The following is a 21,427-nucleotide window of genomic DNA, read 5'->3' as shown; positions in this document are numbered from 1 at the left end:
GGGGGTGAGATTTTGCTTTTTCGTAGATATTGTTATTATTTAATTGTTAACAAATGTACATAAGAAAAATATGACTTTAACGAGACAAAATCTGAGATACTGAGGGTGATCTTGGTCTACAACCTCACCGCCCTTGACCTTTTAAGTTGAGAATTTAATGGCATCATTGCCCCATTTATAGAAGTAATCTAATCAAGTATGGTCAAAATCAGTCTACTAGTTCTGGAGATATAATGTGATTTAGAGGTCAGCATTGAACACACACTTACATATGAAGATTAACATCTGGAAAATTTCTATCTGGTTTTTTGGGTTCCTAGGTGTCAAAACATCAAGATGCAATGAAAACCCCATATGACCCCAAACTGGACAAATTACAATATTTGCCCTTCTAGAGATGTAGGTCTGCTGCAGTGCTCTCTAGATGGGAAAGTAAGATAGGACCTTAATTGTTAAGCATAAAAGATGTGTCTCACATTTCTTTCAGCATTGTAGAACTGTATTTCTAATTATACAAAGTGGAGACCAAAACTTTAATAACCAGTAATAAACATATAGCTAGATGTTTATATGCAAAGATAGATTTTACTTCTTTGAAAAGGTTTTAAAAAAGATTTTAATAAATTTTGTTAAATAAAAACAGACAATTCAATGAAATATATTTTATTAAAAATTATAAACACACCAAACATCCATTCTCTCATTTATTTGCAGACAAAAAAAAAATTATGATCAGTAGTACAAAATATTTTATTTACAAAATAATATTTGTATATTTTATATTGTAATAGTAATTATTAATTAATTTAATAATATTAATAATTAATTTTTTAAATATATTACAAAATATCTTATAAAAAAGAAAAAAAAATATCAGTATTTACTTAGATTTTATAAGAATATATTATTACATGGCAAAATAGTTGCATTTTTTACATACACAAATATTTTATTATATATTTCTACAGATATGCTATAGAGATTTTAAAAGTTTTAATAAATAATTATAAAATATAAGCTTCTATGATATCTTCTGTTTATAGTTTGATTTTTTATAATTGTACTTTAATATTATTAGAAATTCAATTTTATTTTTCAATTTTTTTCTAATTTAAACTTAATTCAAATAAGAACAACAACGATTTTAATAATTAAAGGCAAATGTTGAGTTATCTGTTTAATTATTCATTGTTTATTTCTTGAGTTTCAATAGGATTGCAAAATTTAATTATGGATTTAACTTTGAATGCTAAGCTTTTGTAAGATAGAGTATCAAATTTCATTTATGTAGCTCAGTACTTGAGCCTGCAACAAAATTTGTAATTATAATGTTTAATTGAATTCAAAATTAAATTGTAAATAATCTTCTACTTGGGAAAAACTGTGTTGCTTAAAGTTATATCTATACATTATATTAAAACTTTATGGCATCTATTAAGTTAATTAATTATCAATGTTTGAACTAAATTGGATATTTTAAATTTAATATACCAGTATTTTTCATTTAAAGATTATTAAAAAAATATTTTGTATAAAATTAAATTCTTATTATATCTTATTCACTATAAATTAGTTTTTAAATATTTTTTATTTTTATCATAAAGATTTATTTATAATTTCAGAACTTAATCTTGAAAAATTGTAGAAAATACATTTAATCATTATTTACAGGTTGTTCCAAACATATTTTATAGCATATGTAAACATAATAAAAACTCTGGGGGTGTATTAGAATATAATGTAACTACAAATCATTTATAAACACTAAAAAATTAAAAATTAATAAATTGTTATACAAAATATTTTCTTTTGGATAACTAATACTCCTTTTAAAATTTTATTACCATTTAAAATAAATCAAATGATTTCCTTAAACATTAATAAAAGACTCTCTTTTTTTCTGTTTAGCCTCTGGAACCATCGTAAGGTATTACTTCAGAGGATGAATGAGGACGATATGCATGAATATAAATGAAATTTAGTCTTATAGTCTCAGGTTGACCATTCGTGAGATATATGGTTAATTGAAACTCAACCACCAAAGAACTCCGGTTATCCACGAAGGGATTATCAATAGATTGAAGGTATTTAATTGTTATTTTAATCTAGATTTAAATGTACATCTTTGCACTTGCATGAAGTGTGTTTCATTCGGAATGAAATGGATAAACATCGTAATTTTTCACGAATAGATATTATGAATTACATCAAAAGATTTTCATCATATAAAAATGAATGATGTGGGACAGTGATTACGAAACTGTGCAGAATGAGCCTTAGAAGGGTGCATGCAAAGTTTTTTTTTAAAAATTGATCGCTGTTGTTTGATAGTTTTGAAATTACTGGATAATTTAATGTATTGTTATTGATTTTGATTATGTAGGTGGCTGTATCCATTGTTGATGAAATAGTATAACTGTGACATGTAGCATTTTTGGTTCATCAGCCTAAAATATTTGCTAATTAGTAAACAACAATCGAATGAATTCAGAAATGAAGCGCTATTTATAATAAATCTGATCTGGCAGGCCTTATACTGTCTAGATATACGTATACTGTGTTCTTAAGGTTATGGGCTAACTATCACCGACTCACTTTTGGACATTAAATAATTGTTTTTAGATTTATGCAATGTTGTTCTAGGTTTAACAAAAATATTTTTCATTTAGTATATTAAATAAACATTTTAATGTTATTATTCAATAAACTTTATTGGTATTTTGAATTTTTTTAAACAAAATTCTTTTATTTGAATGAATTTTTTTCAATCCAAACTGAAATTTAAATAAATCATATTCATAGATATGCATGCAAAGAATATATACACTAAACAAAATAATACGTTTTTTATTTACATTATAATACAACAAAGGAGAGGCGCAACAGTTGAAAAAAAATTATTAATAGCATAAACGAAAAAGAAATTTCACATCCTTTCTTCTTTCATCTTTGCTTAGTAGCCATCTGAACTAAAGACATCGGGTACACTAGTCAGAAAACTGGAAGCAGTAAAGGGTAACAAGGTTTGTAAGACAAATATCTTCTTTCAGCCTCCTACTTTATGTGATGAATATAACACAATAGTAAAAACCTCTTGTTGTTTTATAAACTATTGCTACCTCTGCCTCATTCTCAAATGAGGCAGAATAGTTAATAAACTATTCAACAGGACAAAACATATTGGTTACCTCTTCCTATTAATTTTACAAATAATATATTAATATTACTTTTTAATTATTAATGTTTACATCCACTAAAAATACTCAAGGAACATTTTTTTTTTAATTTTATTATTTGTAAAAAAATGTACATATAAATTATGTACATAAATATAAATTATTTCAGGTTAAAATAAGTACTAAAACTATACTATAATAATAGATTACATAATGTATAAAAAAATCACCATAAACACAATATTAAAATATTTAAAAAATATTAAATAATACAAATAAATATATGTTTACTTTTCAACAATATAATAATCACATAGGTTATGGCATTATGGTTTAACAACAATAATAATAAAAATAACTATTATTATTATTACATAGTATTTTTATCTAGTTTAATTTGGAATGAGTTTCTCATGTTATAAATATTTATTTATAAAATAATCAAACAAAAAATAAATAAAAAGAAGAAATATTTAAACATTTTTTTTAATACATATATGTATACACAAAGAAAAAATAATATCTAGTGTCAGAAAGATACTATAGAAGTAGGTTGGAATAAATGTTTTGTGTAACAAATAATAAAGTTTCAAAATAGTAAGGAAGTAGAAGTGTGTGGGAATTTAAAAATATATACGGTTTTAATGGGAAATGAAAGTGTATAATTGTTGTGAATATAATATGGAATTATAAGAAAAGAGTATTACTAGATACGCTAGTAGAAAGGTTGCAAAAATTATTTTAAATACACTTAACACAATAGAATTGGAAAAAAATGACATAATTTACATTTTTCGTTTATAATAATTCTATTAAAAATAATAATATAATTATATAACTTGGAAGCTAATAAAGATTCTTTTATTTAATAAAATAGGTATAAAGAATCTCTATTATTATTTCTTTAAATATTTTTATGGTAAATTCCAAAATTATAATTCATAGAACAGTTAATTAAAAAATAAAATCTTTGAATTTAGAGATATAAATCTGCTGATATTTATTAATATTAATTTTGTTTTCTAATTAATTATTTAAAAACACGCTGTTATTTTATATTCATGTATTATATTTAATGTTCATCTTATGAATTTTATTAAAGTAATAATTAGAAAACAAAAAAATATTTAAAAAAAAATTATTTAAATATTATATAAAATATTATTTTAAATTGATTATTGTGAAAGGATTATAATTATTGATAATTTGTTATTACCAGTTATTTTTAATTAAAAATATTTTGAGAAAATGTATGGATAGAATAAGAAAATAACTCTTAAATTTTGTATAGTCAAAGAAAAGTATTACATTTTGTAAAGACTATTAATGTGGAATTCAGATCTCTTTTAAAGATTCTTTAAGATTTTAGAAGAAGAAACAAACCAGTAAAGAAGAAATTTGATCAATTAATGGGAAAATTAAATATGAATACAATTTTTTGATAAACATTAGGATAAATAAAGCTATCAACTTTCATAAATAGTCAAAAGAGAAAACGAAAATACCAGTAAAGGAAAATTAAGTTTTTCAACCTTATTATTATGGGAAAAGCAATTGATGGTGATTATTGAACATTTTCAGAATTGACTGTTTCCAGACAATGAGACAATTTATCGATAAATGTAGTTCAACGATATGTCAAATAAATAATGATTTTCATTGTTATTGACTATTATACATGTATAATATTACTTGAATATTTATATAAATAATTTATCGATAAAATAAATGTAGCTGAATCATTTACTTATCTCCATTAATCTAGGAATTTAGGTGAAAACTAGATAACGATTGTTTAATAAAAAAAAATAAACATTAACGATTGTTGCAGATTTCAGTATCAAATAAAATTTCTTCTTAATAATATTTAAGGATAAATGTCAGATTATCTAGAAACAGTCAAACCGAATTAAAAATAAGATAAAACTAGGTCTATATACAATAATAATTTTAAAATAAAAATGAATTAATAATAACATGTTAGATTAATAACGACATGACTAAAATATATTAGCTATAAAGATGAATATAGGGAAATAACAAATTTTCCAGTCAATATAGATATATTGACTGGAAAATCTTTTACTGCCTGCTGTCTCGATGGTTGTATGGACAAAAACAGTAAAATTATTATTATTATAATAAAGTAAAAATAATTGTTTAAAAGATGACATTCTTTATTGAATCCAAACAGATTGAATAGTAGAGAAATGTTTGTGATCTTTTTAAATAAAAGAATATTGCCTAGGTCGAATATTAAAAATATTTTAACTATTTTTAAGACCAGCCGTTATGAATGAAATAGAAACATAAGTTTTTCACAAAGGTTGCTGTAAAAAATTAATGTAAAATGGTTTAGTTTATTCTTTTAACAAAAAGAATGAAAAGAGAAATATAAGCACCAAAGGAAGTTTAAAAATGCATCATATAGAACCGCAAAAGTGTGATGGTTTTTGTTAGGATAAAATATATTTGAAGTATAAGTATTTGATGAAGAAACATACATAACGTAGAAGAAGAAGAAGAGGAAAGACCCAAGAAAATAATGAGCTTTTTCAAGGGATTATGAAATAAGTAAATAAATATGCAACAGGCTATAATTGTCAGTAGAGTTTGAGAAGATTTCCAACCACAACCTGGTGTTATCAGTAGAATTAAATTAAAGCAAAAAATGAAGAAAAATGATTTACTAAGTTAAAAGATATTTTATCAGAAAGTTACAGAAATTAATAGAAATTTGCTTGTGTAGGAATAACCAGGATCAAAAATAAAATAATTAGTATATAAAAAAAGGTTTTCTCCAAGAAATATATCTTATTTTAATCAGCAGTTTAGACGAATATGATGAGGTTAAGCTGATAAATGTATATTATTAAGAAACTAAAATTAAAAGTCTCAGTGAAGAACTGAATTATTTAGAAGTGTAACTACTTGTTACAAATAAAACAATTTGTTTATTTATTTTATTTTACTATAAATTAAAACCACCTATCTTTAGATTAGGAAACTGTAAAATGTTCAGTAGCAGTTAACTGATCCCTAATAGAAAACGTTTGTACCTGAGAACAAAAGACTAGAACCTTTTGAAATGTAGTGCTGCAGGAGAATGTTAAAAATCAGATGGCTGGATAAAGTGACAAATGAGGAGGTATTTTGGCAAACTGATGAAGAAAGAAGCATTTGGAAAAATATAGTTAAAAGAAGAGACAGACTTATAGGCCACATATTTAGGCATCTTGGAATAGTTGTTTTAATATTGGAGGGACAGGGAGAAGGAAAAAATTGTGCAGCCAGGCAACGTTTGGAATATGTAAAACAAATTGTTAGGGATGTAGGATGTAGGGGGTATACTAAAATGAAACGACTAGCACTAGATAGGGAATCTTGGAGAGCTGCATAAAACCAGTCAAATGACTGAAGAAAAAAAAAAAAAATAGAAAAAGATGTACTCTAAGCATAAATTAATTTATTTTTAAAGATTTATCCATTTCACAAACTTTTATAACTTTTAATTTGTTAAAAAAAAAAAAAAATTCCATTTAAAAAACTCACTATGTTACTATAGTGTTGATCGTCATAGTAATAATTTTGTAGACTTATCGTACTGAGGATGTGTATAATAACAATGCTACGAAAACGATCTTTCATTGTTCTATTTTCTAAGGATCTGTTAGTTCTTTTTTTAAAAGAAATTAATATGATTTATAATTTATATTTTTATTCATTGGTTTGAAAATGAAATTATTGTACAAATAAATGATCTATTTGTATTTTAATTTAATCCTAAATCAGTAATTGTCAACTTGATCTACCGCGAACATTGTTAAATTTGTAAACAGATATATGCATTTCATGAAATATTATCGAAATTCAATAACATTAACAAGAATTTTTTAAAAGGCCAAGTGAAAGGTGATAGGTTTTTTATTTTTATTTCAACTACGTTTGGGAGGAGTTAAAAGTCATGTCGTGTTTGGTCGGTGGTATAAGTTAACCTTGTATTGATAGAATAAAAGAATTCCTTTTCGGTTTTTTTATTTTATTATTATTATTATTTCATCAATAAGATTTAAGTCAATATATTTTTTTATTTTTTATTTGTTATAGACCTAATCATAATCAGCTGTTAATTCTACTCTTATTTCTTAATTTTGTTTTTATTTTTCTATTTAAAAAGTAATAAAGAATTATTATGATAATCATGTGGTTGAAGAATTCTAAAAACACGTAGATTATATTCCTTGGGATTTATTGACTGCTTTACAAATTTTTGTAATTTGGTTGAAATTGCCCATAAAGTACCACCATCTCTGTCGATTGATTTGATGTCCAATAAGAACTGTAATCTTTCAGGATCGTACGCCAAAACTCTGAAAAAAAAACAAACAGTAAAATATAATATCAGACAAATATTATTTAACAATATAAAAATAAAAATATTAATAAATAATTATAGTAAATAAAATATAATTTGAATTTAAATATCTATAATGGTACGAGATTTTGAGTTTATCAACAGTTAAAGTAATGGTTTCATTTTGTTATTGATCTGACTGTACTAAAACACAATTATACTTGAATAATTTTTATAACGATTCTTAATTTTTATAACTTGCCAGTTCTCACATCACGGGATATTAACATTCGCTTCACAAGGAAGTTACGTCATTTTTTGGTTACTCTAATAAAATTTGCATACATTATTAAACTATAGTAACATTTATCATAACAAATTATCGTAGGCCAATTGAACCGAAGTAGATTATTGTCCCTTATTCATTAAATTAAAATTTATTAAATTTCAATAATAGTTTAAATCGTGTTATAGACATTTCTTAACATTTTAAAACTTTTTAATGTTAAAATCGTAGAAAAATAGTCAAAGAAATAGTTTAAATAACTTTTCTCGCAAATTTAGTAATCTTATCGCAAATATGATATTTATAATTAATAATTAAAAATTATTTATTTATTTATGGTACCGGAAAGTATCACACATTATAAGAGCATAATAATGATATGTATGCTTATTTACTAAACCACATACTCGTATTACAGGCAATACTATAGAGTTAACTTCCGATGTGTTTATTGATGGGCAGTTAACGTATGGTAATTACTAATGTGCATTTTAGTAAAATATTCCACATGTTCATAAAGGTGCTAAATTCCAAGAAGGGATTTGGAAAACTCCTAATCATTAGATTGGCTATTAGCAAGTGTAATTCGATAGTTGGGAGAAATAGTAATCTTATATAAAGATAGCTTACAGAATAGAACCGATCGTTAGAAATAACAAAATATTTTATGACGTATCTGTTTAGATTTCTGTAGTTGATGTTACAGCATAACACAGACTGCCGCTACAATATACAGCGATGTTGAGGAAGCAATTCATAAATACAGTTACATTCAGATAAATAAATGTATATACAAATAAAATATAATTTAAAATCTTTATTTTAAATTTAGAAAAGGTATAAAAATTAATTGGAAAACTTTAATTTGGACCGTTAGTAAGTTAAATTGCCGAATTTACTATGAATCTTTTGTGTAGGTTGTATTTGAGACCAAAAAATCAAATATAATTAATAAAAAATGAAATTTCTGTTTGGTAAAGAATTTATCGCATTAGTTTTGATTATTTCAGCAAAATTTTAGTCGATGATTGTTACATGTTTATTATTTTAAACCGATATAATAGACCGACCGAAATAATTAATTTAGAGGGGAAAAAATTGTTATCTGAACTTTTTACAAGTGGAAATGGTAAAGGGGCGTGAAAAAAAAAATGGTAATAAACGTAAAAAAAATAAATGCGTGAGCGGAGGTGTTTGGAGGGTTGATTTGGGAATTGAAAAGGAGTGAAAAATGGTATTATTGTGATTTCTGGCGAAAGTTGACGTCAAAAAAATTTGTGGTTATTTAAGACAAAGAAAGGTATACTTTCACTAAGTTTCGTCAAAATTAAATTATTTTGGCGGAAATGTAAAATAAGACGAAAAAAAAGAAAGATTTTTCGCGTTTTTCTCGTAAATTTTGAGGTTATATTGAGATGTGACTTCTACAAAAGTTGTAAATTTTTGCATGATCTACAACTTTTATATTGGAAAACATTTTTTTTCAACCCCTTACCACCAAATCATATATTAATATAATCTATATTTATAAAATTATAAGCAATAATACTTTTATTGTACCTCTCTTAGGTACATTTGGAAGACCCATGTTTGAATAAAATCGACGAGTAGAAATTTTTTTTTTGTCTTCAGTCATTTGACTGGTTTGATGCAGCTCTCCAATATTCCCTATCTAGTGCTAATCTTTTTCATTTAAGTATACACCCTACATCCTACATCCCTTACAATTTGTTTTACATATTTCAAACGTTGCCTGGCTGCACAATTTCTTCCTTCTACCTGTCCCTCCAATATTAAGACAACTATTCCAGGATGCCTTAATATGTGGCCTGTAAGTCTGTCTCTTCTTTTAACTATATTTTTCCAAATGCCTCTTTCTTCATCTATTTGCCGCAACACCTCTTCATTTGTCACTTTATCCATCCATCTGATTTTTAACATTCTGCTATAGCACCACTTCTAATATTTTCTTCTCAGGTACTCCGATCGTCCAAGTTTCACTTCCATATAAAGCGACGCTCCAAACATATACTTTCAAAAATCTTTTCCTGACATTTAAATTAATTTTTGATGTAAAAGCTCGTTTCGCCTGTGCTATTCGGCATTTTATATCGCTCCTGCTTCGTCCATTTTTAATAATTCTACTGCCCAAATAACAAAATTCTTCTACCTCCATAATCTTTTCTCTTCCTATTTTTATATTCAGTGGTCCATCTTCGTTATTTCTACTACATTTCATTACTTTCGTTTTGTTCTTGTTTATTTTCATGCGGAAGATCTTGCGTAGGACTTTATCCATGCCGTTCATTGTTCCTTCTAAATCTTTTTTACTCTCAGCTAGAATTACTATATCATCAGCAAATCTTAGCTTTTTTATCTTTTCACCTTGTACTGTTACTCCGGATCTAAATTGTTCTTTAACGTCATTAACTGCTAGTTCTATGTTAAGATTAAAAAGTAACGGGGATAGGGAACATCCTTGTCGGACTCCCTTTTTTATTACGGCTTCTTACTTATGTTCTTCAATTATTACTGTTGCTGTTTGGTTCCTGTAAATGTTAGCAATCATTCTTCTATCTCTCTATTTGAACCCTAGTAAAAATGAAAAAAAACATAAAAAACTACTCCAAGATTGATTGTTAATATGGAAAATTGGTCCTTTTTCGGTAAAAATGTTATTTGTTTATTGTTACATAAAAATAAAAATGCGCGTTTTTATTGTTTTTTTTGAGAAAAAGCTGCTTGTAGCTGCTTTGGAAAAAGTGGTAGGTTCAAAATAATTATCGAGATGAATTGTGAATTTATTCAAATATCTTCATTGTTATATATAACGTGAATTCTGATCAAACACATCTAAATAAAGGTTTTTTTTTCATTACACGCAGCATAGATGGCTTTTGTTAACGGTAACAAACAAATTTCACAGGACTACCATATGTAATTTTTTATTTTATTTATTTATTATTATTTTTTTTGTTTGTCATTTCATAATACGCTTAGTCAGAGTAAAGAAAATGATTATATAATGTTCTTCTCCTTGAAATTCGCAACTTCCTGAAAAGTAAATTTTCTGTGAGGTTTTTCTTTTTAACTTACTTTTAGATGGATTTAAATTTTATGATAAAAAGATGAATATTTTAATTACTAAATGGGAATGTGCTTCTGTTTTCATTAATATCATATTATATGTAGTAATACGTAGTTTTTTTTGCGAGGAGGGATCTTTTTCTAGTGTCATTTTTCCCCAAAATTTTCTAGGCTTAGTCAGGAACAGTAGTGGGATTTTTACTAACGTATCACTTTTTTACGTGATACATGAATACGTGATACATGAATGGTCAGCAGTACATTAAAAGTCTCATTCGATATTACTTAACTTCGATGTTTATAATAACCGTGGTATTACTGTGGCTAATTCTGCTGATATTTCACAATTAATTTTAAGTTGTGGTACATAAAGATTTGTAGTTCTGAGTGAAAAAAGAACTACCTATTTTTATTTATAAATATTAGCACAGTAAACTTGGTAGGATAAAATAACCTTCGAACTGATTATCACACAAACAAAAACTCTGGATTTGTACTACAAATCAGTTTTGATTGAGAAAAATGAGTAAAATTAAGTACCAAGAAAAATAAGTGCGGGTTTTACTAATGTAGAAGTTCGAGAAAGTTTTCATTGGTTGAATATGGAAATACTGGAGTTAAATCTAATTTCTCTATTGCTATAGGTATGATTGGAAAAATATTTCATCTAATACGTATGTGCAAGTTATTTTTATTTTGGAAGATTTAACAAAGTTGGATACTGCTATTATTTTTTATTTTTTTTTAGTTTGTACTTAACTGGTAAGAATAATAAATTAAAATATTGAATCCATAAATATATATATAACCGCAGAAAGCCATTAACCAATGATTGAAAAATCCTAAGATATGAGTTTTTTAGTTAAAAAACGATGGTCCAGTTACTGCCGTAAAAGAGATCCAGCGACTACTACATATAATTGTTATTTTTAACGCATTAAAAGGATTTTAATATCAAAAATTTTACCTTTAGAGGAAAGATGAAAAAAAATTCAGATAAAACTAATAATTTTTATAAAAGAATTTCGAAATCGAATGCCATTCGATAAAATTTATTAATTTAAAAAAAATAAATTCTTAAATTCGATAAAGTTTTAAAAGAAGATATATCTGCTAAATTCTTCTTGAATAACTCTATTGCCGGCCACTGTGGCGCGAGTGTTAGCGTCTCGGCCTTTCATCCGGAGGTTCCGGGTTCGAATCCCCGGTCAGGCGTGGTAGTTTCACACGGTACAAAAATTGTCATCCATCTCATTCTCTGAAGCAATATTTAACGGTAAAGAATGATAACTCTATCGTGTTTTAAAAAATGCGATCAGTTTAAAAAAAAAATGCACCTGTACGGTACTAGAGAAAGAAAATTTTACTAAAGAGGAAAGATATTATAATATTTTAATGCATTTTAAGCGCTATCATTAGAGATCTCAAGGACGCAGTCCGCCAATAAAGGATTGTAGTCCACCGATCTTAGTGGCGAAGTAGTAGCGTGTTGGCCTTTCATCCAGAGGTCCCCCGGTCAGATACAGCATTTTTCGCAAGCAAAAAAATTCATTGTTATCTATCTGTATCTGTAAGTGGGCGTAAGCGTTTTGTTGCTCTATAAATAAATAAATAAATAAATAAATTAGAACGTTTGACTGCATCAATTCCAAACGTAAATATTAAAAAGGCTTCTAAAAATTCATTTTTTAAGACATAATTAATATTTCCCGTTTAAGATAATGTATCTCATACTTAAATAATAGCTAAATGTTTTGATGATGCAGTTGTATAATAAAATGTAACATTTTTTTTATGTAACATTTTAGTTGTGTTCTTTTATAAATAATTTATAAATGAAAACGTAATTTTGTTTTGTGCAATAAATAATAACTCATATAGGCCTGTAAAATATTACTATTGGATTTATTGACCGTAACGTCGTTCTCATGGTTACTATTTATTAACATTGTTTGAATGTAACAATGAAATAATGAAGAATTGAACAGTGATTTATAACAATGTTAAACAATACTATTTTTTTTTTACACGGCATGAATGGTTTTAATAAAATGTAGCGGAAAAGGCACTTATTCTGTTTAAAAAAAAACAAAATGTGTGAGTGAATTATGGACTAAAATAGATCTTAATAATAAAGTATTTGTATTTTTTTTTTGTATTTATGTATGATATCTATATAGTTTCATAATACGATCATTGAAAATATAGAATGAGAAATATATTTAACATTTAATAACAGGTTAATATAGAACTGTTATTTTATTATGACATCATACAGTTTGCTTTAGTGACCTCTCTTAACAGTAATACGAGTATGTTGTACTTGCATGGTATTTTATATTATGACGACATAGTTCATTCATTGTTATTTTTACATTGCGTAGAATTTATATTACAGTACAACAATGTAATTAAAATAATTCGTTTAACAGATTTTACAAAATGTTTCGTGTATATTACTGTATTTCTAGTAATCCTTCTCTTTTCAACGTTTATTTGATTTTATTGGAAAAAAGAATATCTTTCCATTAACAAGCAGTATTTCGAAAATCACGAGTACATAAGTAGTTTAAATGGTATTATGCGCTTATTCGACCACGCAATCGTCAGCACGATGTACCTCCCATACTTTTTACTCCTACTCTGCAGTAAATTCATTTTTACTTCCATTCTAGTCGCATTTTTTTTTAACTAAATGTGTAATACATTGAAATTGAGCACAGTTGGATAAATTGTTAATTCCTACCTGGTTAAATTTAACTAGCGATGGCAAAATAATAGTGGTGATTTCTTTCTTTATTTGTTTTTTAAAATAACACAAAGTCTTGTTGAATTTATAGCCGCCTCTCTTTAAATCTATGCTATTACAACATGTAACGACGTTAAATTAAATAAAAAAAATGGTCTAAATAAATCGTTGAACAACATATATATATATATATATATATATATATATATATATGTTTCTCCTTCCTTCTTCCCTATATATATATATATATATATATAGGGAAGAAGGAAGGAGAAATTTCCATTTTACTAAGGATATATTTTGTTTAGTTTTACAAGTAGAATCTGAAAAAGTATAGCCAGCTCAATATTTTAAAAACGCTCTGTATATATATTTTTATACACATATGTGGATGTACTAGGATCCCTGTTGCGGCTTTGCTCGCGCTGTATGGTTACTTGTGTTTCACGCCACAGTCAGGGGATGTTTAGCCGGTCAGCTAAAGTTTAGTTAGTCAGTTTCCCGTCTAGCCTAGCTTGGGAGCTCTGCTCCCTGGATTTCCCTTTGTTCATTAAACTCATGCTTGTGAGAATAATAATGAAATAAAAATTAAAATCTTTTCAATGTATGAAAACTATCAGTGTTTTGTAATTTCTTCAGAACAGTTCGGTCAGTACAGAATTTTGAGTGATCTAAGATTGTGGGTATCTAAACAGTCGGCCTACATCCTAAAAATATTAGTTTTTAACTGGTTCAAAATGTATTTTACCCGGTTCTTAGCGTTACCCGATAAACACTACCAACTGATGACCGTACTTCGTCTCATTTAAAAAAAAAAAAAAATATTGTAATTACTTTTATTTTATGTCTTTTAGTCAAGTAACCGGAGGCACGTGCAGCCAGTCGCTTTGTACGTACAGTAACAGTGGCAGTGGCTGTGTTGGTTGAGCCGCTCCGCCGTATAGCTTGGCATCCCTTAAAAAATCGAAATTCAAAAAACCCGAAAAAGGTTTTCGGATATTTATCTGAAGAGTATTTGTAAGCCCAAATCTAATAAGAGTCTCGTTTAGTTAGTATACTTGGAAATGGACAAATTTGCAATAATTTATCAAAATCTTTTTTATCTTTCTTTACCCCTTTAGAGATCGATTTTCGAAAAATCTAGAAATTGATTTTTAGATATTCAGATGAAGATTATACACACCAAATATAAAGTAAATATCTTCATTTGTCACCGAGAGATTAAAAGAAATAGTAAAGTTCATTGTTACTTCATTTTAACCCTTTATAGTAGGAATTCCAAAAATTTCTTTCTTGTTGTGCACTTACACAATAAGAAAAACGTGTATATAAAGTTTCATCAATTTATTTTCAGATGGTCTTCGCTGGTAGAGTATGTAACTATTATAAATGACAGTCTAGAAGCAAATGTGTGGCCATGTTCAAGGTAGCAAATGGCCATGACTGTCTTGGTGCCCATTTGAGCCGAATAAATTTATGTCCTAAATCTATATGTCATTTGTAAGGCGGAAAACGGTGTTATGAACCGGGAACATGTAGTGATCATTTTAATAATTGTAAAGGAATGTCTGTTGGAAAGATCTATTAAGGCGAGTACGGAGATAATGACTGTATCAAAATTAGAGAATTTATATAAATAAATAATCTATTTATTTATTAAAAAGTAACGTAAGTACTGTATAATCTGATTATAAATGCGAAGAAATTCTTAACCGGATTTAATCCTTAAATAATCATCTTAGAAAACTAATTTTTACAATGCTAAAATATTTTTAAAGTTTAAAATAGAATAAAATTTAAAAAGCGAACTTGACAATTATACTAACCTGTGTGATGCAGAACCAGGTGTCCAGGCTGCAACAGCAGTTTCTGATACCGGAGCAAATATCAACGATCCATCACGTGGATCAACAGTAAGACCTGCCGCTTGAGAACTTTTATGTCCCACTAAAGATACCGGTAATTCGGCATCATCCCCTGGATTCGGTCCGGCTTTTAATGCTGATGTCGGTATGGAAAACAAACGATCAGATGCAAAAGGTTGGAAGTATAGTCGGCGATTTGGAGCTCCTGGTGGAGAAAGAGCAAGTCCTATAATTCCGTCCATAAGAGTGAATGATTCTCCTTGTACCTGTAAAATTTATTTATCGATTTATAATAAAATTTACGTATATTTATTTATTAATAAATAAATAGGTGAAATAATATATTAAGGATAATGTATATGTTTATTTTTGTAACTATTTCAATAGAATTAAACATATTTCCTTTAGAAACCTTAAGGATGAGACGTAAACCCGGATAAGTTAGGTGTCTTCATAAGATTTGGGTAAAAAAAATAGTTTTTGATTATCTAAAGTAGATCTGTTAGGTTTTATAGTTATAATTTAAAATTTATAATTAAACATGTTTAATAATTAAATTTTTAATTTCCGTCGAACTCTGTGGAGGAATAGTAGCTTTTTGGCCTTTCATCTGGAGCTACCGGGTTCGAATCCCAATTAGGCATAACATTTTTCATACGCTAAAAATATTTCCATTTTCGTATTTCCACGCAGAAAGCTTCTTCGTAAGCTTCTGTTCATCAGTCAAAAAAAGGTTCTCTAAAATTAAGTACTTCGTTTCATATGCACGTGGTCGAAGCGCAAAGTTCCTTTTTGTTTTATTATATTGATTTTCGCTTTTTATTTATAACTAGCAGAGCCGGCAATGCTTCAATATTGCTAGATTTGAGTATATATATATAGATTAAATGAACACAATTTAAAGTTTGATAAAACATTAACAAAATGAACATTACGGAACTTCACAAAATTTTACCTTTCCCTTTTCTGTTTCCTCCTTTATTTTCCCCCTTTCCACTTTTAATTTTCTGTCTTTCCCCATTTCCTTTTATCCATATTACTTTTCCCGTTTTCCTTTTCCCATTTTCATGTTTACCATATTCCCTTCCATTTCCACCATTTCCCCCTTTCCTCCCCATTTCCTTTCCTTCCTCCATTTCTCTTTCCCTATTTTCCCTTCCTCAACATGTTCCCCTTTTCCTATTTTCTTTTATCTTCTTTTCCCTTTCCATTTCTTTTTCCCATTTTCCCCTTTTTTCCCATTTTCCCCTTCTTCCCTTTTACCTTTTTCGATTTTTTTCTCTATCCCTTTTCCGATTTTTCCCTTTCTCCCTTTTTCCTCGCGCGTAAATCGGTTCAGTAAATTTTTAGTCTATTGTGGGACACACATATCGGAAACATTGAAATGGAATCGTAAAATATTTACTATAGCGTGTGTTGCTTTTACGTCCAACAGATAGCGTTGGCTGGTTTTCAGAATAAGCATGATTTTACCTGTCAAAGATGTGACATCTTAGGTATATAAATAGTACCTATTTAAAAACACGCGCTTATTCTAATGCAACGTCGTTTCAAAATGTCAAAGCAATCGGTGAAGAGCTTTCGGACATTTAAGATTTTGAACAAATGAACATTTACATTTTTATTTATATAAATTACATTCTTATTTATTATTATTTCAAGGTATAATGTTTATTCAGATAACATAACAACTTAAACCTTAAAAGAGTTAAAAAAATTCTTTGAACTTTTTCAAAATATTTCTAAAAACGTTTTATATTACCTCATTAATTACACATTTCTTATATATGAGAGGAGTAGGCTGGATTCTTTATTATTGTAATTTTGTAGCTGAAATTATTTAAGCAAGCAGAAGTTTAAATAAATTATAATTTATTTAGAAAAAAGTTAGAAAATCTGGAAAATATACAACAAAGTTTTCACATGGAATACAATAAAATCTTTATTGTGTTATTATTAAAATTAAATTTTAATTCATTATAATTGAAATATATAACTAGTATAGTTCATGCGCAAAATTGAAATTAAAGAAACTTTTAAAAATATTTGTGTGGAATGTAATTGTTTACATTAAGGGAACTTAGAAAATTGGAAAAAAGAGGAAAGAAAAGAATAGAGACTTTTTGGAGTGTAATAGAATGTTGAAAATTATGTGGGTCGATATAATTCGAAATGAAAAAAATTTTAAGACGATTAGGTGAAGAGAAAAAGTTCTAATAAAATCACGAAGCTAGTTACGTAAACTAATTAGGTGGATCATGTATTAAAACATCCATATTTAGTTAATTTGGTGATGAGGGGATATGTAGAAGGTAAAGATCTGTTGAGGAAGACAAAAATTGTAATTTATAGAAGGTTAATGGAGGATGTAGGGTGCATTGAATTTGTTGAGGTTAAAAAACTGGTATAGAACAGAAAGGAAAGGAAAATAGCATCAAATCAGTCAATTGAGTCATACATTCAAAACCAGAAAAAAAAAATTGATAAATGTAATTATTTATGAAGATTTATAATTAAAACTAGTGGCCCCTTGTTGCTCCACAGCATTGTTATTACAAATTTATTTATTATTTTTTGATATCTCTTCATAAGCTTGAGGCTTGTGCATGGGACATAGAAATGGAGTTTTGTGGCGTATGAAAAATGCCATGCCTGACCGGGATTTGAACCCGGAGCCTCCAATTGAAAGGCCGAGATGCTAAAAATCGGCTAAAAACCTAAATGAACCGTGCTGATTTACAAGGTATATTTTTAAAAATTAGCCAAACACTTATTCCATTTACAACACATCTCACCTCCAACCCCCTTGCTTTTCTCTTTCCTTACCTACCATAGATAAAATGCGTGTTCAAAACTTATTTCTAGCCGTCCAGATGTTCTACTGGACAGATCGGGCTGATTTTTTTTTTCTGCTCGGATTGGCGCACAATTGATATAAAGCATCGACGGTCTTTCAAAATGATTTTCCTGTGATTAATAACCTCGGAAAATTCCTTAATTAAGGAATAAATGAGATTTGTTTGATGATTTCTCAGAGGAGACTCGTTTGGGGTTCGATGATGCTTGATGACATATCTCAACTGTCAAAATATGTTATTTTAATATTAAAAATTCTATAACTTTCTGAAGGTTATGAAATTATTAAATAAAAGGTTCAAGAAAACCCATTTTCTAAATATAATTATCTTTATCCAAAAACTGTGGATATGAAATATAAACTTAGTTTTAGTTGATAAAGCATACAAATTTTCAAGATTTGAAATTACTGGAAAAAAACTAAACAAAAAATTTATTTTGAAATTAATTGTTTAAAAAAATGGTTTTAAAGCGGAGAATCTGTCTAATTTTTAAGTGAAAGAATCTGATGTGGGGAACACATAACTTCCTTGTACGCCTATTAAATTACATACACATATTTTTAAATGAGAAGTACATAAAATTTTATTTCATTGATAACTTCTGATATTTTTTCATATTTTTTTTAATTATTATTGTTGAATTATTATTTATCGTAATTATTTTTTTTACAATCGGAGGTTAATAATCATTAATAAATCAATAAATTTAAATTAAAAAAAAAAGTTAAAAAAAAGAGATGAAGTCTGATTCGAACCGATGTGCCTTCCCCTTCCTTCAAATTTCATTAATTAAAACTTTTTATTTGGCTATAACTCAATGAAAATAAGTACCACTTATGACATCACTGAAAAGCTCAGTAAGGGCTTATTACAGCATTTAAGAAGAAGTCCAAAATCAATTTTTTTTTTGATTTTGCAACAGACGGATTTTGCAACCATATGTTACAACAGTCCTAAATCCAAAATTTCAACATCGTACGGTTAATCGTTATTGAGTAAAAACCCGGAAATTATATATATATTTTTTATGGAATACAGATTTCCTTTTAAAAATAAGGCATTACAAAAAATAAATATATATATTAAAAATCGGCTTCAGTTATCAAATAAAATAATGGTACTTACGTATTAACGCTACCGCAGCTACAGCTTTATTTAAAAACAAAGTAGTCAATCGGATTTCGGTGGAAAATGAACAGTCTCTTTATTAATTTTAATAAATGGTTATTTATATTTATTTATTTTATAAATATAATTTAATCAAATTTAACCTACGCTCGCTTCGCTCGCTAACCTTGACTAAGTAACACCGTAATTTTTTGAGTATTTATTTAATAAATTCAGTAATTATTGTAATTATTTATTATTTAAATAATCAAAACACTCCTGTTAATTAGTCAAGGATAGCGAGCGTAGGTTAAGTTTGGTTAAATTATATTTATAAAATAAATAAATATAAATAACCATTTATTAAAATTAATAAAGAGACTGTTTTGAATCTATGTTAAACTCTATATCGGCCCGTTTTCCACCGAAATCCGATTAACTACTTTGTTTTTAAATACTTTGTTTTAAGTACCAAAATAACATTACAAAGTTATGTATATAAGTAGAATAAATATTGAAATTTTTGAAAAAAACAGAAACAAAAATATTTTTGAAATTAATTTATAAAAATATTAAAAACTGTTTTAAAACAATAATATATTTAATTTTTAAATTAAAAAAATCCCTGAGATTATGTTTTTACTTCCTTGTACGAAGTAAAGGAAGTATTATGATAGCGAAAAATTTCGGTTTTCAGATTTGAACGGAAATATCAATTTTGACCATCCCTGAATCCATTTTGGCTAGTTTCGGCGTGACATCTGTACATACAGTTGCTTATGTATCTCGCATAACTCAAAAACGATTAACCGTAGGATGTTTAAATTTTTGATGTAGGACTGTTGTAACATATAGTTGTACACCTCCAATATTGATTGCAATTCAACCGGACCAAAAGTGTTCAAAAAAAAATCAAAATCCAAAAATTCGGATTTTGGATTTTTTCTTAGCTGTAGTAATAAGCCCTCATTGAGAGCTTTTCAACGATATTTCATAAGTGATACTTATTTTCATTGGTTCCACAGTTATAGCCAAATAGAATATTAATTAATGAAATATTTGGATCTTACAAGAGGAACCACATCAGTTCAAATCCGACTTCCATATCCTTTTCTTTTTTTAATTTTTTTTAAAAAATATATTGATTTATTAATAATTATTAACTTCTGATTGTAAAACAAATTTTACAATAAATAATAATTCAATAATAATAATAATAATAAAATGAATAAATATCAGAAGTTATTTAATGAAATAAAATTCGTTGCACTTTTTAATTTAAAAAAATGTATATATGTAATTTAATAGGCGTACAATAAAATCGTATGGTGTACACATCAAATTTTTTTTTAATCGAATACAATTTTCTTTTAAACAAGAGATTACAAAAAAATATATATGTTAAAAGTCGACTTCAGTTATCAAATTTTATTCAGTTATCAAATAAAATAACATTACTTACGAGTGTATATATACATATATAAAACACATAACATTTGTTATTACAAAGTTATATACCTATAATGTTATTTTACTGAAATTTGATAACCTAATCTATTATTTATCAGTTATATTCAAAATTATACATTGAACTATGATATTTCACGTTTTGTATTTCTAAATGTAACTAGTTAGGAATTGTTATTTAATATGCAATTGTGCCCTTTAAAAATTATAGGAATCCGTTTTCGTTCCAGTAGTAAATTAAGAGATGTAATTTAACAGTATTGAATGTAATAACCATTTCTAAAGGAATATTGTAAATACAATCAATATAACTGGTATGTAATTACATTTCTAACCGTTGAAATGAAATTAATATGAGTTAGTTCAAAAAATATTCACACTGCGTTAATTAACTTTTAATTATACATTGGTTTATCAAATGGAATTCTATTTTTATTGTTTTGTTGTAGTAATCTAATTAAATTATATGCACCCAACA

At 27.0% G+C, this 21,427-nt stretch overlaps 1 protein-coding gene across 1 annotated transcript in view; it reads right to left on the bottom strand.

Annotated features, from left to right (window-relative positions):
- Positions 1-4,371: 4,371 nt before the first annotated feature.
- LOC142330047 (dopaminechrome tautomerase-like) overlaps positions 4,372-21,427 on the bottom strand; it is a 203,340-nt gene continuing 186,284 nt past the window's right edge. The window contains exons 5-6 of the mRNA XM_075375072.1: positions 15,479-15,783; positions 4,372-7,546 (exon numbers count right to left, since the gene is read on the bottom strand). Of these exons, the coding sequence (XP_075231187.1) occupies positions 7,342-7,546; positions 15,479-15,783 (510 nt within the window). The 3' untranslated portion in view covers positions 4,372-7,341. The remainder of the gene's footprint in view (positions 7,547-15,478; positions 15,784-21,427) is intronic.

The sequence above is a fragment of the Lycorma delicatula genome, chromosome 9, assembly GCF_047948215.1.
Source record: "Lycorma delicatula isolate Av1 chromosome 9, ASM4794821v1, whole genome shotgun sequence".
Taxonomy (NCBI): Eukaryota; Metazoa; Arthropoda; class Insecta; order Hemiptera; family Fulgoridae; genus Lycorma; species Lycorma delicatula.
This window is presented reverse-complemented; position numbering and strand designations above follow the sequence as displayed.